The sequence below is a fragment of the Myxocyprinus asiaticus genome, chromosome 25 (genome assembly GCF_019703515.2).
Source record: "Myxocyprinus asiaticus isolate MX2 ecotype Aquarium Trade chromosome 25, UBuf_Myxa_2, whole genome shotgun sequence".
Classification (NCBI taxonomy): Eukaryota; Metazoa; Chordata; class Actinopteri; order Cypriniformes; family Catostomidae; genus Myxocyprinus; species Myxocyprinus asiaticus.
The window spans coordinates 29,078,592-29,097,099 of NC_059368.1; the positions used below are offsets into that span (position 1 = coordinate 29,078,592).

The 18,508-nt window shown below is 37.0% G+C and overlaps 2 protein-coding genes across 5 annotated transcripts in view; one reads left to right on the plus strand and one right to left on the minus strand.

Annotated features, from left to right (window-relative positions):
• Positions 1 to 3,865: 3,865 nt before the first annotated feature.
• On the plus strand, positions 3,866 to 8,131 carry LOC127416445 (transthyretin-like). The gene is made up of 4 exons (XM_051655818.1): positions 3,866 to 3,990; positions 4,979 to 5,112; positions 6,100 to 6,235; positions 7,632 to 8,131. The coding sequence occupies exons 1-4, from the start codon at positions 3,925 to 3,927 to the stop codon at positions 7,737 to 7,739; spliced, it is 444 nt and encodes a 147-aa protein (XP_051511778.1). The 5' UTR covers positions 3,866 to 3,924; the 3' UTR covers positions 7,740 to 8,131.
• LOC127416439 (beta-1,4-galactosyltransferase 6-like) overlaps positions 7,832 to 18,508 on the minus strand; it is a 42,537-nt gene continuing 31,860 nt past the window's right edge. For 2 of the 4 annotated variants that reach the window (XM_051655806.1, XM_051655804.1), the window contains exons 7-9: positions 18,168 to 18,290; positions 17,808 to 17,909; positions 7,832 to 12,687 (exon numbers count right to left, since the gene is read on the minus strand). In XM_051655806.1, coding sequence (XP_051511766.1) covers positions 12,540 to 12,687; positions 17,808 to 17,909; positions 18,168 to 18,290 — 373 coding nt within the window. In that variant the 3' untranslated portion in view covers positions 7,832 to 12,539. Of the gene's footprint in view, positions 12,688 to 14,266; positions 14,374 to 14,649; positions 16,831 to 17,807; positions 17,910 to 18,167; positions 18,291 to 18,508 lie in introns of those variants that run through there. The other 2 variants (XR_007893103.1, XM_051655807.1) reach the window with 2 other exon arrangements.

The window sequence follows — 18,508 nt, forward strand, 5'->3', positions numbered from 1 at the left end:
TGATTTATTTTTGCCTGTATTTATGAACTGCTCAAAAATGTTATATCATGAGATTTCTGACAATAGTCTTTAATAAAGTACTTTAACACTCTCGCAGTCCTCTTACGTCTCTGTGAGTTATATACTGTCAGCTTGACAGCTTTCTCGTAAACCCTGAGGAAATGTTTAAAAAAAAAAATTATCTTTTCACACTACCTGCTAAAACCTACCTTACCAGCAGTTTTCTAATTCAGCCATTAACTTGCAACTAGCTTTTAACTTAAGTGGACGCCTTATTGCTATGGGGTATGAGCAAAAGAATGAGAAGTAGAGCTCACCTGAACCTCTCACAGAAAAGACTGACACTACTTCATTTACAACCCCAGTCCAAAAAAGTTGGGGCAGTATGAAAAATGCTAATAAATACAAAAAGGAGTGATTCGTAAATTATATTTCACCCTTTGCTAAATTGAAAACACCACAACTACACATTATATGATGTTTAACCTTGTGAATTTCTTCTTTTTTTTTTTTTTAATGTACAGTCATTTCAAATCAGATGATTGCAACACGCTCCAAAAAAGTTGAGACAGGGGCAATTTAAGACTAATAACAATTTGACGAGTTAAAATAACAAGACAATATGAAACAGACTTTAAACAGGTGAGGCTATCATGTCATAGTATATAAGGAGGAGCCTCCACAAACAGATTAGTCCTTCAAGAGCAAGTATCACTCAAGACTTGTCAATTTGCCAACAGATGCTTCAGCAAATAATCCAGCACTTTGAGAACAATGTTCCCCAAAGACAAATTGGAAGGCTTTTGGGCATTTCACCCTCTACAGTGCACAATATAGTTAAAAGATTCAAGGAATATGGTCAAATCTTGGTGCATAAAGGGCAATGAATGTCATTCATCTGTAATGGATATCATGAACATGGGCTTGGGATTACTTTAGTAAACCTTTGTTAGGCAACACCATTCGCCGCTGCATCCACAGATGCAAGTTAAGACTTTACTATGCAAAGCAGAAGCCCTACATCAACACTGTCCAGAAGCGCTGCCAACTTCTCTGAGCTCGGTCTCATCTTAGATGGAAAGTAGAACAGTGGAACTGTGTTTTTTGGTCCGACGAGTCCACATTTCCAATAATTTTTGAAAAACACTGCCGTCGTGTTCTCCGGGACAAAGAGGAAAAGGACCATACAAGCTGTTATCAGCGTCAGGTCCAAAAGCCAGTGTCTGTATGGGCCAGAGGTGTGTCAGTGCCCATGGCATGGGTAACTCACACATCTGTGAGGGAAGTTAAAGCTCGGTCGCAAATGGGTCTTCCAAATGGACAATGACCCCAAGCATACATCCAAAGTTGTGGCAAAATGGCTTAAGGACAACAAAGTCAAGGTATTTGAGTGGCCATCACAAAGCCCTGACCTCAATCTGACAGAAAATTTCTGGGAAGAACTGAAAAAGCGTGTGCGAGCAAGGAGGCCTACAAACCTGACTCAGTTACACCAGTTCTGTCTAGAGGAATGGGCCAAAATTCCAGCAACTTATTGTGAGAAGCTTGTGGAAGGCTACCCAAAACGTTTGACCGAAGTTAAACAATTTAAAGACAGTGCTAACAAATACTGACAAATTGTATGTAAACTTCTGACCCACTGGGAATGTGATGAAAGAAATAAAAGCTGAAATAAATCATTCTCTCTACCATTATTCTGACATTTCACATTCTTAAAATAAAGTAGTGATCCTAACTGACCTAAGACAGGCAATGTTTTCTACGATTAAATGTCAGGAATTGTGAAAAACTGAGTTGAAATGTTTTTGGCTATGGTGTATGTAAACTTCTGACTTCAACTATATGTACAGGACTTGTCACTGTACCAGGAAGAGAATGTCCCTACCAATGTTTCTAGCAGTTGTGACTGCTTTGAGTGTAATTTAAGTATAATATCTTTCTGTCATGTTTTCAGTAATACAAGGAATTAATTTTTATTTCAAGTTAAAGGGTTGATTCACCCAAAAATAAAAATTCTCTCATCATTTACTCACCCTCATAATATCCCAGGTGTATATGACTTTCTACCTTCAGCAAAACACATTTTAAGATAAAATAGAAAAAAATCTCAGCTCAGTAGGTCCTTAAAATGCATGTGAATGGTGATCATACTTTTGAAGCTCCAATACAAACAGACAGTCAACATAAATGTCATCCATATGACTCCAGTGAATAATCTCTTCTAATGTACCACAATCACCTTTGGTGCAATATTTAAATATTTTGTAACTATAAAGCATCGCTTTCAGTCAGCAGCAGTATGCGCATGTGACTTAATCACGTTGGCACGTGAGACACGTGAGAACTGACGCACGTGCATCACAGCCGGAAGAGCAGTGCTGATTACAACTAGTAGGAGGAAAGCTGTACAGTAGGTTCGTTGGTTTTGGTTTAGATCTGTATTTTATCTGTTTGTACAGAAATCTGTGATTTTTGGAGCTTCAAAAGTCAGTTCACCATCCACTTGCATTTTAAGGACCTACTGAGCAAAGATATTTTTGTATTTTTTTTCCACATTTTTTGAATGTGTTCTGTTGAAGAAAGAAAGTCATACACACCTGTGATATCATAAGGGTGAGTAAATTATGAGAGAAATTTCATTTTTGGGTGAACTATCCCTTTAACAGTGACTGTCTACCATGCAACTGTGGGCACGTTAAGCCTTGTTTATACTTGATGTATTTGTTCGAACCACAGCGGGTGGCAAATGCACCTCAAAAGAGCCTGAATCTTTTTAATAAAATAATTTTAATTGTATTTTTTGAACATTGTCAGTGTACAAAATGTAGAGGACAAATACTTAAATTCTTATATAAATATTTTTCTTTCTAAACTAGAACAACCGATATGATCACACAGGAAATCGACAAGTTGTTTCCGAAAACTCGTACCCTGAAATCAACCTCCTGCAGCCCAATTTCCCCCGACATTTTTACATAATTTCAGACATAAACAGAATTCCCTGTAGTTCTACTGATAACACGATGAACCAGCAACCTTCAAGATCTGGGGTCTGGTCCCATGGTAACCAGGAAATAATTATGCTCACATAAACAATGGTGAATGTAATTCGAAGGTTGCATTTTCACTTTTTTATTCCAATGACGGTTAAGTTTAGAGTTGGAGTTTGGGTTAGTGGGTAGGCAGTGATTAAAATTTTGGTAAGAGTGGTTAGGTTTCAGCTGCAACACCTTCAACTTACTTTTGCTGAATTCACAACAGGCAATTTCACAGAGTATGCAAAAACATCTGTAGGCTATAGTTTAAATTTTAAAATGTCCCTATATGATAACACCAAACCTTCACCCTTGCTAGAAAGTCTTCAGTACTGCTTACAAGCAAAGGAATACTGCTGTTCTCCACTTGTGATTCAATGTCTTTGGCAATACAGCTAGAACTTGGAAATATGTGAAAAACAAGTGTATGCCCGCCTCTCAATGGGTAACTGTTCACTTTTCTTTGAACTGTCAATAAGAGCTCAGACCCTAAAATTTCTGCTGCCAGAAATATTTCACTAGTGCCCCTGTTGATTAGGTTTCCCAGAAAGCAAACAGACAAGCAAAACAATGAATCAGATCTTACAACAGAGTGTATAAAGATTGAGAATTAACATCTGGGAAATGCACAAATTCTAAAGACTGGGTGTGTTTAATAATTCAAAAACAAATATAATAGATAAGTGGATTTGCCATATATTGGTTCAGTTGGATTAACAAAATCCATTCAGATATCTGCTAAATTTGTATGGAGTTACTCATTCCCCTCTTTATTTACAATGTCAACAGGGAGCTGTAGATACCCCTCTTGAGTCACCTGATTGCAGGGTCGACAGCTGTACAGTATAAAGGGCAATATGGGCGATATCTCTTGTAGTCTTGCTGTAACATGGCTAAAGCAGTGATCTGTGTGCTTCTTGCATCTCTGTTCGCCTTGTGTACATCTGCTCCGGTGGTAAGTTTAATCACTCAGTGGTGAATAGAACATTACCATGGGACGTTACAAATGTTTAAAATCTATTTATATTTAAAAGTGAAATTAAAAGTTTGAATATCAAGTGACTAGTTCAGTGCAAAGTGCAATTCTCTGCTTACGTTCTCTCATTGTAAGATGTTTATCAAATCTATCTATCTGTCTATGTCTGTCTGTCTGTCTATAAAAAATCACACCTGTCAAAATAGAGTAAGGTGCCAGCCCACGCTTTTTAAGGTTATCAAAAAACTAAACAATTCTACAGTAAATGCTCTCTGCTTGTGAGTGATTTGTCATTTGCACGTTTGGGTTTGCTGACATAAAGGCAGTGTTTTTGAAGTTAGCAAAATTGGCTGAAATCGCTTACAGCACCTATAAGTTATATTTAACTTGGCAGAGACACAAAATCTATTAAATGTATATCATAGATAGATAAACTATCCCCTTAGTTGGCCCCTTCTGGGTGAGACTAGGCGCTTTCAGTTGTTGGACAGGATAACATATAGGTCACAAGGTTATGTACACTCTACTATACTACAAAATTCTGCAGTAAACTCTCTGTACCTGGAAAAAAACACACAGTATGTCCAAGCGGTCACTTACCCCACAACGGTCAGAGCTAATATAGCCCACAGCTACTGCCATCCATTTACAAACTAAATAAATACATAACAACCAGGCAATTTTACTGCATAATCAACTGCAAATATGACATGAAAAATTCAACCTGAGGAGGATGGGCTCCAACATGAGTTTTGCCAACATTTTCTCCCTTTTCTACCTAAACATCTTAAGGAATTTTTCCTTTCCACATTTAACTTTGGCTTGCTCACTTGGGAGATTTGTTAGGCACTTTTTTCAGCAAAGCTGCTTTAAAATATTGTGTATTGTGAAAAGCACTATACAAATAAGACTGACCTGACATTTGTATGCGCACACTGATTCTGAATGACACTGACTTGTGTCCCAGGGTTTTCATGGTGGTTCGGATGCTCACTGTCCTCTGACCGTAAAGATTCTGGATGCTGTGAAAGGCATTCCAGCTGGAAATGTTGCTCTGGATGTTTATCGCCAGGGTGGAACATGGGAAAAGATTGCCAGTGGGTAAGTTCACATTAACCCTCATGCTCTGACTGACATTTTCTTTGAGGTCCCAGAGACCCTGTATTGGTAAACAATTTTGAAATTTTACTTTCCTCTGACCCAATTAAAACCAAGACACAGAGATATATTGTACTCCAAAAATAACTCTTTGGCTAAACTTAATTCAATCATGGCCAATGGTTCCACATGTTTGACATGAGTTTTCTTGAATTAAAATTACCATGTAAATTCAACTTTAATACTTCAAGCAGAAGGAACCTAGCCAAATCTAATGTCAAACTAACTCAAATAAAACTATTAATGATGTGCTAGCAAGTTACTGGTAATGTTTATGAATATAATCCTTTATATTCATCTTGCACAAAGATTAATATTTTAACATTAAGCATGCTGAGAACTAGAAATCCTCTGCTGTTTCAGTTAACCAAACAAATAAAATAACAAATAGTTTTTGTCTAGTAATTGTCCCAACGCAAATGGATTAAGTAAAGCTGTGAAGACGCTTTTTAGTTGAATCAACTCAGTTCATTTAAGTTCACTTGGTTTCATGATTTTTTTTTTGTAACATAAACATGGCAAGATTGAGTGAAACTGACGATAGTGAATGTTACTTTGAGCGTGTTTTATACCTGGAGACCCCAAACAGATGTGAATGATTTCATGGAGGATATTTAATACATGTTATCAAGTTGAAATCTTGTTACTTTTTAAACATTTTAAGTCATCATTAACCTTTGTTTTTAAGCCCCATTAAAAGGGCTAATGATGTCCTTCCTGTACATTAAACATTAAAACATGGCACAGGACAGATTTAATCAAAAACAACTAACGTTGTAAATTGAAAGAAACTGAAAGGAATTGTTGAATTACTAAACACTAGCTCTTTTCATGATTCTACATATTTTCATTGTCTCACATATCTGGTTTCACTTTCCTTTTCCTGCAATTATCATCTTATTATCCTCAATCTTTCTTGATCTCAAACAGGAAAGTAGATATGTCTGGTGAGGTGCACAACTTGATTACAGAGCAGGAATTCACTCCTGGTGTGTATCGGGTGGAGTTTGACACTAAAGCCTACTGGAAGGCTGAGGGCCGTACTCCTTTCCACCAGATGGCTGATGTAAGTGGCACTCTGACTGCACTCTTATATTCATGAGCAATCACTGGTTGCTAAGTGACAGACTATTCTTGTAATGAGACACCTAAACAATTAATAATCAAGATAACTGATCTCTTCTAACACTTTAGGTATATGAATGCATACAATTCAAAGTTTTTAAAAAAAGTCCTATAAGTAGTATTGCTCTGCTGGAAATATGCAGATTATTATTATTATTATAATATATAAGTAAAGATATTTATAATTTATAGGGAGCTCCCTCTTAAAAGGATAGTTCACCCAAAAATTTCAATTGTGTAATTTTACTGTGTATTTGTTCCACAAACAAAGCTATTTTATAGTGTTGCAGGGAAAAGAACAGTTTGCATGTAAAATATCTCTTTTTGTATTCAAACGGGGTGGGTTGGGGGGGATGGAGGGATGGGAAAATCACCCATGTTTGAAGTAACATTGATGTGGGTGAGTAAGTGACAATTTTCGTTTTTGGGTAAACCATCACTTGTTATATGGATGAATAGCCTATATTTGAAAGCTCTTATGAAATTTGTATAGAGGTGTGTAAACTCATCTTTGGTGTTAAGAGACACCAGAAACTCTTTCATTGAGCAAATACATCTGTAGATTAATACCCTGAATGATTGTCTTGGATGGGAACCAAGAGCTATAACTGTGGGGAGGTAAATATTTAAGAACCTATATCTTGTTTTCTATAGACACACAGTAAATTTAAGATAAGAACATGACAGATCACTGAAGGACAACCCATGTGTACAGGCATGCATAGCACATAGGCTGTTCATGTAACGAGGCATCGACAACTATTAAAAGGGGGTATTCTCACATGGCTGATACTTTTTTTTACTGATCAGACCAGCAATGATCAAGGTGGTTTGAGATGTGACTCAGCCTTGTTGTTCAGGCCACATACCTTTTCCAAACAGGACTATATCCGCATATAGAAGTTTGGGGGTCTCACAATCAACATGAGGAAACAATAACAAATGAGAAATATGGATGGAGTGACCGCAAATTTCAAATACAAATTGCCATAAGGGGGTGAACAGAGCGTTCATTAGGAACTCTTTCAAATTTAGACACAAAATGATCTATGAAATCATAGCATAATTTTGCTGCTCGTCCTTAGCATCATGACAGCAGTGAGCTCTTGTAATATTTGCATTCAAATCTTTAATTGTAGATTTGATTTATATACATTTTGTGGACTAGAGAAGCCTAAATGGATCAATCAAGACAAAGACCAAGAGTAGGCTCAAAGAGCCTGTGAGGTGACAAATATACAGTATACACATACACTATATCAAGACACTCTTGTTTACCACGTGTTTGTGTTGAGATGGTTGGAAGGTGTTTCTTATGGTTTCTTGTGTGTTTGCAGGTGGTGTTCGAGGCTCATGCGGAGGGGCATCGCCATTACACTCTGGCTCTCCTACTGAGCCCCTTCTCATACACTACAACAGCTGTAGTCGCCAAAGCACATGAGTGACATTACACATCCATGTCAAAAACCCATACATAAAGAAATTAAATTTCACCCACCCTCACTCACTCCAGCCATATCAATTAAAAAGATCAGACTGTAAGTTTTCAACTATAAAGTCTTTTAATGATCATTACAGAGCGTCACACAGTGAATGGACCAGTACAACAAAAGAAAAGGAAATCTGGAACCAGGATTGTACATGTCAAAGCAGATGCCATCAAGAGATTCTGCTTCTTACACTTGTCTAACAGTTAAAGTGGACCCTCAGGAACAGAAAAACGCAAACAGAGGAGAAGGTCCTAATGTTTTTCAGTTTCAAATCAATGAGACATTTCAGGTTTATGGACATAGCTCCAGATTCAAATTAAAAACTCTGAATAAAAAGTAAATGTAAATGTGCACCCCTTTTATTTCGAAACTTCATCCACACGCACCCCACTGCACATCTCAACAAACAATGTGAAAATGAAAGTGTTTTAAAAAAAAATTATAATAATAATAATAAAACTCAAGGCACAAATATGAATACTGCAAAAATTTAACACTCTACTTTACAGATTTGTAATGACGAATAATAAATCCTTTTTTTTAAATTCTCTATTGTTTCTGGATATTTTCAAAAGACAGCTGGACAGGATGGGGCAGATATGAGATGATAAGTTAGGGGTGGGAACTGAAATGAGATGACTCTAAACCAGCAGACAGACAACAGCATTGAACAAAAGCTTCCTCAAAAGCTACAACTAACCACCAGATCAAAACGTTATCAATCACACCAGAGCAGTCTCACTGATGAATTTACACAGGAAACACAGTTGGCATCAGCCAGTTCTTTAAATCTGGGGAATGGGGCATGACAACAGCAGAAGAATCAATGTGACATTCAATATTCATATACTGCAACCCACCGCAGTTTAAGAACAGTTCGTGTAACTTTTAGTCCCCTTCTGTGCAACCCAACAAAAAAAAAAAAAGGCGCAACATTTTTCCAATGCGCAAAAAGCTAATGATTAAAGCGATAGTTCACCCAAAAATGAAAATTCTGTCAATTACTCTCATGCCGTTCAAAACCCTTTCATGAAACCCAAGAGGATCAATTATGAAAAAAAAATTATATAGCTCTTCTTCCCATTCAATGAAAGAAAATGGGGACTGAGGCGGTCAGTTCCTAACATTCTGCCCAATATCTCTTTTTCTTTTGTGTTCCATAGAAGAAAGTCATATTGGAACATGAGGGCGTGTAAATGACAGAATTTTCATTTTTGGGTGAACTAAAGCTCTAAAACAAGTCATGACAGACCAATCAGATGCTCTATTGGGGTGTAAGAAAAGTTAGTGCACAATGCAATGATACTTTTTTTACTTGAGCATACTGGAAACTAAATGGGCTTATATCAGCTTGTGTAAAGAACTACATTTCCCCTCTTTGAAAGTCTGTACCTGGTCCAAAATACCTCTATTTCTACATTAAACAGCAAGCATAAGTGGTTATAAATGGATCTCATCCATTGCTTTAACACAAACACATGGCGTAATTCAATAGCTCAGTGTCAACATCCTATCTTTGGCGGCAAACTATAAGCTATAAGATCTTGCACCTATATAACGTACTTTGCTTATGCACATTTGTAGGCAATGTGTAGCGGAAAAGCGAAGCGAGGGTTTTTCCCGCTGTGTTCCAGCTATCCTTCCACACAAGACCGCATATGAACGTGATCAATACACTTTCAACATATACACACACTCACGTCACACATACCAAAACCCTGTTTGCAGACTCAGTGTGGCTGGACAGAAGGTTAAGATTTCAGCTGATGTCGTAAAAAGCTAAACTTCCCCGTGCAAAGCTTAGGAAGAGAGGTCAAAGCTTTTATGTAGAACAAGAGGTGAAAGAAAAGCAGACTTTGGCACCAGTAACCTCCATTTAAGTCTTTTATCTTTTGTTCCTCCTTTAGTTACTTATCTAAAAAGACAGGATTTTTCCATTCAACACCAGGGTTGGTCAAATGGATTTCTGTAACCATAGTAACCAGGCCCAATTTGACCCAGCCTTTAGTCTGCCAGTTTAATGAGTGACTGTTAACAACAGACTGGGCACTGGAGGAAGCTATCACATGAAGAGTACATACAGGACTGGATTAAGAAAGTTATCAAGAGTGTGCACTAGGGCCTAAGAGAGCATCCACTCAGAAGAAAAAGCAGGTAATATCAGAGAAGCCATGGCTTAACTACGCCTCAAAGACATGCAGAGAAAGAGAATACCCTACAAGAACCTTTGAAACAGGTGAATTAAAGCACTTTTCACAGATCTTGCTAGCTAGGATTTGAAGCTGTGAGTGTGTCTCAACTTCAAGTGTCAAGAATCCAATTAGTGTCGCAAACCATGCTGCTGACATAATCTCGCTCCTGGGGAGCGGATGTGTAATTCTCTGAGTGGACTGAAACAAACAAACAAACAAACACACACACACACACACACACACACACACACACACACACACAATATGAAAAAGGATATGAAACAGCAGTTTAAGGACATTTATAAATAACTTAACATCAACAAAATTAAAGCAACTTATGATACATCAAAAACTAAAAAAAAAATGTTTTTAAATTATATACAAAGGCAAACATGTAACAACAAAAAGACAGTCTACGTGTCGTTTTCCAACAGCTTGTGATGCTCAAAACTTTAACAGCATAAAGTCGTCATGGCCCAAGTGTACTTCAAATGCCATTCAAGAGCAACGCAGTCATCGCTCTCTCATCTTGGCCCAACTCGCGTTCCGATCGAAGTGCAATATCACCCAGTACTTCACACTGAGAGCTACATACACAGACAGACAAAAACACACAGGTTTAGACAAGCCAAACCCTGCGGAGGGCTTTTTGGCTTTAGCAGCTGTGAACCCGACTGATCATCATGCCTTTCTGCGAACGACCTGGGAGACAAACTCTCGTAAACACCTCGTTATCATTTCAGTCGTATCTTTATTTCATCTACTACCACGGAGTGCACTTCAAAACATAGACGAGAGAATGATTATGCCATTGAACGTATAGTTCGCCCAGAAAAAAAGTGTCCTCGTTTACTCACCCTCATTTTAATCCAAACCCGTATGACTTTCTTCTGTGGAAAACAAAAGTAGCTATTTTAAAAGATGTTCCATTTTCTGGATTCAATATAATGGCAGTCGATATTGACTCACTTTAAAGTTGAAATAAAAACACCCCAAATTGTCAAAAGTATTCCATGCGACTCGTGTGCAATATTCCAGGTCTTATGAAGGCATATGATCCCTTTGTATGATGAACAGACCTGAAATTTAAAGTCGTCAATCACCATCAAAACAAATAATTGTAAACCGAGCTCGAATCCAATATGGCAACATGTCAATAACTTCAAACCTCATTGGTTCTTGCACGTCTAGTGACCAACATCATGTCATGACAAAACCACCAATGAAGTTTGATGTTATTGAAATGTCACCATTATGTGATTTACAGAGTTTATTAATTACAACAAATGTTGGTCTGTTAATCGTACAAAGTGACTATGTTTTCAGAAGAACTGAAATATGAAACAACTGCGTAAACTACTTTAATTACACTTGTGGGTGTTTTTTTAAGCTTTAAAGAGAGTTTTTAAAGTGAACTGAGTATGGAAGTAAGCAAACTGAACATACTTCAATATATATCATGTGTTCAACATAAGTCATAGGAGTTTGGAACGGTATGATTAAATAATGACCGAATATGTTTTTTTTTTTTTCAACATCACTTTTTTTTCTTTTCAACATCACTAAAACAAAAGTTCTTTTAAAGACAAAAAAATCATGTAACCAAAATAAATGAAGGCAGCTGGTACTGATTTCTGTATGTCTCTGAATTGCTTTCCTGCATTCTAACTGTCATTGCTGATATTGTGTCCATCAATCAAAATATATCCCACACCCTTAAAGAAAAAAATGTATAAATAAAAAAAAATTAATAAAATTAACAGGTCAAAATAGCTGCCAAAAGGAAGAGTGCTTCCATTGGAATCAAAGGCGTTATTAGGGGGGAAAAAAAACAGTTTTTTTTAAAAAAGCCAGTTATTTATAGGGGAGTCTGGGTCTTGCATGCACTTGTTACAGCCTTCTGTATGGCCATGGGATTGAAATAAAAACACACCACTGGAGTGAAATGTATCTCTCAATATAAGATGACAACATGTTACTTAAGCTGAATTTAAGATTTAAAATACATCCATTTAAACTGCATTGACTTCTGAACAAACTTTGTCTTAAAAAAATGATATGTATAAAAATTATACTAACAGAACATGAAAAAAAAGAAGTCTATTGGCATCAAGAGTGCTGTTGTAATGTAAAACCAAACTTTCGACAATGTAAGCACAGATTAGTGGATTTACAGAGTCTGATAGCCTATAAAATTTAATTAAGGCCTTGCAGTAAACATCTGATTTGTTGACGCTGGCACTCCCCAACTGTTTTATTTTATTTTTTTATGTGTTGCGATTCGCTAAAGCCAGCATGGACACAGGAACATGCAGTTAAACGTAGGCAGTCACGCTACACACCTTCACTGATATGATCCATTGATCTAACACACACACACACACACACACACACACACACACACACACACACACACACACACACACACACACACACACACACACACAACGCAATTAACTGTGCATTAGACAAGCCTTTGCAGCCCTCACTCCTGTTTTTAAGGGCATTTGGCATCGATACATCACGTTTTCCTCCACCCTGACCCCCAGGTGGGCGGAGCCTGTCAGTACTCTGTTATGGGGGCAAGCTCGGGACTCAGATTCACTGTGATGTTTTTATACAAGCTGCTCAGAGAGATTTCTGGAGAGTAATGAAGATTGTTCAAGCCGTCCAGATGCTGCCTCTCTTTCGAGTACCTCAGCAACTTGTACCTGAGAAAGAGAGATTGATCTCTGGTTAGCACGTTTCCAGCATGTCCTTGGGATAATCTACAATATGCAAAGATCGATACAGTTATTACTGTAAATATGTTTTTGTCAAATGTAAGTCAATCCACTCTGGGTTACATACCAATACAACCTTGGTTTGAGGTCAGGTTTAGTGTAAATAAATCAGAGGTAAAGATCAAACAGTGCAGTGAAAAGAAAAATGTTTTCCACCCTCCAAATCTTAAAGGAATAGTTCACCCAAAAATGTAAACACTGTCATTATTTACTTGCACTTCACTCTCATGTTGTTCAAATTCTTGCATTGATCAACATTTTGAAACATTAACACAATAATAATAATAATAAAATAAATTAAAGTAGTCCATATTACTACAATAAATTGGTAATCTTCAACTCTTCAGAAGCTCACATCCAGATTAAAAAATGTGGCATCATTGTTCCTGACAAGCTTTGGCCTGGGTAAGACTGTCAGTAAATAATTTAAATTTGTTGTCTACTAAATTTGTTGCCGTTTCTCACACAAACCTTTTGTAGGGTTTTGGAAGACTTAAATCACAGTGCATGTACTGTAAGTTTCATATGGACTACTTTTAAAGGAATAGTTCAGCCAAAAATGAAAATGCTCTAATTTTTCTCACCCTCATGCCATCCCAGATGTGTCTGGCCTTCTTCTGCGGAACACAAACATTTTTAGAAGAATATTTCAGCTCTGTAGGTCCATACAAAGCAAGTGAATTCAGTGGTATAATCCATGTCTTCTGATGAGATACGATAGGTGTGGGTGGGAAACAATATGCAAGTCCTTTTTTTTTTTTTTTTACTATAAAACTCCACATTCACTTCCACATTATTCTTTTGTTTTTTGCCAATTCACATTCTTAGTGCATATCGCCAACTCCAGTAGAGGCTGGGAAAAGGTGGATATTTATAATAAAAAGGGACATAATTATTGATGTTTCTCACCCACACCTATAATATTAGTTCTGAAGACATAGATATAACCACTGAAGTCTTATGAATTACTTTTATGCTGCCTTCTTGTTATTTTCTGACCTTCAGGTCACCATTCATTCACATTGTATGGACCTACAGAGCTGAGATCTGAAAACCTTCATTTGTGTTCTGCAGAACAAAGAAAATCATACACATCTGGAATGGCATGAGGGTGAGTATATGATGAGGGAATTTTAATTTTTGGGTGAACTATCCCTTTAAGACACTTTTACAATGCGTTTGTCCTTTTTGGAGCTTGACAGCCATGGTAACTATGAATGACAATGATGCCAATGTATTGCAATAGCTGCTTAAAGATTCATCAAAAAAGACTCTATTTTTGGGTAAACTTATCCAAAATAACTGGTGAGAAACAGAAGATTGATTGATCAAGAAGGTGGAGCAGTGATTATGCTCCCAAACAAAGCAGAAATTAAGAGTTTGTTAGAAACAAAGGTACGTCCTCAGTGAAACGGGCCCTCTGCAAACTCTTATCAAGCTTTCCTACTAACGCTTGTTCTGCCACCAGAAAACATGGAGAGAAGAGTGATCGCATTGAGTGAATTACCTTAGGAAATATTAAATAACATCTGGAAAACACTGCATTTATATTTAGTAATCTTATATAGTGGCAAAAAAGGACTCCAGTATGCCATGGAAGACTACATCCAAAACCTGAAAGTGGGCAGAGAAATGTGTATTGGACAAATTTGCTTCATAAACAAAGCTAATCCGTGTTTAACTAAAAAGAGACCTCATTTATTGCTTTGATTTCTAATATATATATATATATATATATATATATATATATATATATATACACACACACACACACACACACACAGTTGAAGTCAGAAGTTTACATACACTTAGGTTGAAGTCATTAAAACTAATTTTTTAACCACTCCACAGAAAACTATAGTTTTGGAAAGTCGTTTAGAGCATCTACTTTGTGCATGACACGAGTAATTTTTCCAGCAATTGTTTACAGATTGTTTCACTTTTAATTGACTATAATCACAGTGCACTAAGTTAACTGTGCCTATAAGCAGAAAATGATGTCAAGTCTTTAGACAGTTAGCTTCTGATAGGCTAATTGGAGTCAATTGGAGGTGTACCTGTGGATGTATTTTAAGGCCTACCTTCAAACTCAGTGCCTCTTTGCTTGACATCATGGGAAACTCAAAAGAAATCAGCCAAGACCTCAAAACAAACTGTGGACCTCCACAAATCTGGTTCATCTTTGGGAGCAATTTCCAAATGCCTGAAGGTTCCACGTTCATCTATACAAACAATAGTACGCAAGTATGAACACCATGGGACCACACAGCCATCATACCGCACGGGAAGGAGACACATTCTGTCTCCAAGAGATAAAAGTAGTTTGGTGCGAAAAGTGCAAATCAATCCCAGAACAAAAGCAAAGGACCTTGTGAAGATACTGGAGGAAAGAGGTAGACAAGTATCTATATCCACAATAAAATGAGTCCTATATCAACACAACCTGAAAGGCTGCTCAGCAAGGAAGAAGCCACTGCTCCAAAACCACAATAAAAAAGCCAGACTACAGTTTGCAAGTTCACATGGGGACAAAGATCTTATGTTTTGGAGAAATTTACTCTGGTCTGATGAAACAAAAATATAACTTTTTGGCCATAATGACCATTGTTATGTTTGGAAGAAAAATGGTGAGGCTTGCAAGCCGAAGAACACCATCCCAACCATGAAGCATGGGGGTGGCAGCATCATGTTGTGGGGGTGCTTTGCTGCAGGAGGGACTGGTGCACTTCACAAAATAGATGGCATCATGAGGAAGGAGAATTATGAGGATATATTGAAGCAACATCTCAGGACACCAGCCATGAAGTTAAAGCTCGGTTGCAAATGGGTCGCAAAATGGTTCAAGGACAACAAAGTCAAGGTATTGGAGTGGCCATCACAAAGCCCTGACCTCATTCTGATAGAAAATTTGTGGGCAGAACTGAAAAAGCATGTGCAAGCAAGGAGGCCTACAAACCTGACTCATTTTCACCAGTTCTGCCTGAAGGAATGGGCCAAAATTCCAGCAACTTATTGTGAGAAGCTTGTGGAAGGCTAACCAAATCTTTGACCCAAGTTAAACAATTTAAAGACAATGCTACCAAATACTAACAAATTGTAAGTAAACTTCTTACCCACTGGGAATGTGATGAAAGAAATATAAGATGAAATAAATCATACTCTCTTCTATTATTCTGACATTTCACATTCTTAAAATAAAGTAGTGATCCTAAGACAGGGAATGTTTTCTATGATTAAATGTTAGGAATTGTGAAAAACTGAGTTTAAATGTATTTGGCTAAGGTGTATGTAAACTTCTGACTTCAAATGTATATACACTGGCAGCCAAAAGTTTGGAATAAATGTACAGATTTTGCTCTTATGGAAAGAAATTGGTACTTTTATTCACCAAAGTGGCATTCAACTGATCACAATGTATAGTCAGATCATTAATAACATGAAAAAAATTACTATTACAATTTGAACTACTTCAGAGAGTTCTCATCAAAAATTCCTCCACGTGCAGGAATGACAGCTTTGCAGATCCTTGGCATTCTAGCTGTCAGTTTGTCCAGATACTCAGGTGACATTTCACCCCACACTTCCTGTAGCACTTGCCATAGTTGTCTTGTCGGGCACTTCTCACGCACCTTACAGTCTAGCTGATCCCACAAAAGCTCAATGGGGTTAAGATCCATAACACTCTTTTCCAATTATCTGTTGTCCTATGTCTGGGTTTCTTCATCCACTCCAAAATTTTCTTTTTGATTTCGGTTTCAAAAGTGGCTTTTTCTTTGCAATTCTTCCCATAAGGCCTGCACCCCTGAGTCTTCTCTTTACTGTTGTACATGAAACTGGTGTTGAGCAGGTAGAATTCAATGAAGCTGTCAGCTGAGGACATGTGAAGCGTCTATTTCTCAAACTAGAGACTCTGATGTACGTATCCTCTTGTTTAGTTGTACATCTGGCCTTCCACATCTCTTTCTGTCCTTGTTAGAGCCAGTTGTCATTTGTCTTTGAAGACTTTATTGTACACCTTTGTACGAAATCTTCAGTTTTTTGCCAATTTCAAGCATTGTATATCCTTCATTCCTTAAAACAATGATTGACTGATGAGTTTCTAGAGAAAGCTGATTCTTTTTTGCCATTTTTGACCTAATATTGACCTTAAGACATGCCAGTCTATTGCATACTGTGGCAACTCAAAAACAAACACAATGTTAAGCTTCATTTAATGAACCAAATAGCTTTCAGCTGTGTTTGATATAATGGCAAGTGATTTTCTAGCACCAAATTAGCAATTTAGCTTGATTACTCAAGGATAAGGTGTAGGAGTGATGGCTGCTGGAAATGGGGCCTGTCTAGATTTGAACAAAAAATAACTTTTTTTCAAATAGTGATGGTGCTGTTTTTCACATCAGTAATGTCCTGACTATACTTTTTGATCAGTTGAATGCCACTTTGGTGAATTAAAGTACCAATTTCCGTCCGAAACAGCAAAATCTGTACATTATTCCAAACTTTTGGCCGCCTGTGTGTGTGTGTGTGTGTGTGTGTGTGTGTATATATAAGTACACACACACACAGACACAGACAGACACACAAAACAATGCAGGCAGATATATTTTTTTGATACATTTTTTTCATTGCTGTGTGAAAAATGTTTCATTAAATACTGACTGTTCAAAAATGTTCAAATGTGCAATAGGCCTAGCTTTACTTTAGTTTTTTAATCACTTTTCTATAAAAAGCCTTTGTAAATGTTAACCAAAATCATTATAAGTAATATATATTGATATATTAAAAAGTCAAGTTGTAAACAGGGTCATGACTAGGTCATGCATGCACTTGTCATAGCTTTCTGTATAGCTGTGTGATTTAAAAAAAAAAAAAAAAAAATACATATGAAACTGGAGTAAAATGTATATCTCAAAAAAGAATTCGAAAGTACATTTAAAATATATTAGTAAATATATTTCAGTAAATATATATAATATGGTAATATTTAAATAATATGGTGAATGTTTTGCTTACATAACACAGCCGAGCTTGTGTGTATATGTACTGACCTCCCCAGGAATTGGACCTCTCCTCTGTGGTGATGGGAGATTGATTTGTATTTGCCAATCTCTCCCTCTGGCCTGGTAACATTGAAACCTGCATAATGAACCCTGAGGGCAAGAAACACACCCACAACATACATTTCTATTATATGTACAGTACATCTATTTGTTTATGATAACATAACACATCCATCAGTAACAAAAACAGCATTTTGGTGATGCAAGTGTTTGCTGGATGTACTGGGCTGTTTATAAAAAAAAAAAAAAAAAAAAAAAAGTGTGATATAAAATTAACTGGACAGTTATAAATCGCTAGTTTTGCTGCTCTAATGAGTATGCACATACAACTGGTTCAACATAACTGACCTGTTCCAGAGGTCATCGTCCTCTCCGCCCCAGCCCCAGAACGCATTGGGAAAGCCATTGATCTTGTGGAATTGTTCGACAGTAAGTCCACTTACTCCACCGAAGAACTCATTGTAAGGAAGGCTGAAATAAACATTCACACTTAGTAAACTAAACTACCTCTACTCCACCATCACTTGAAAAACATTTTAAAACAAAATCAGAGGAGGGGAAATAAAAAGAATGAAACAGAAACCTTACCATCAGGAATCTCTTGAAAGCAATTGGTAACAAAGAACAAGTCTTTTAAGAGTTTAGACTGTGATGCCACTTCACAAGGAGAGACAGCACATATTTACTCC

Coding starts and splice junctions, on each gene's coding strand:
- LOC127416445 (XM_051655818.1), top strand. CDS start 3,925: ATGGCTAAAGCAGTGATCTGTGTGCTTCTTGCATCTCTGTTCGCCTTG. Junction 3,991..4,978: donor TGTGTACATCTGCTCCGGTG/GTAAGTTTAATC, acceptor CTTGTGTCCCAG/GGTTTTCATGGTGGTTCGGA. Junction 5,113..6,099: donor TGGGAAAAGATTGCCAGTGG/GTAAGTTCACAT, acceptor GATCTCAAACAG/GAAAGTAGATATGTCTGGTG.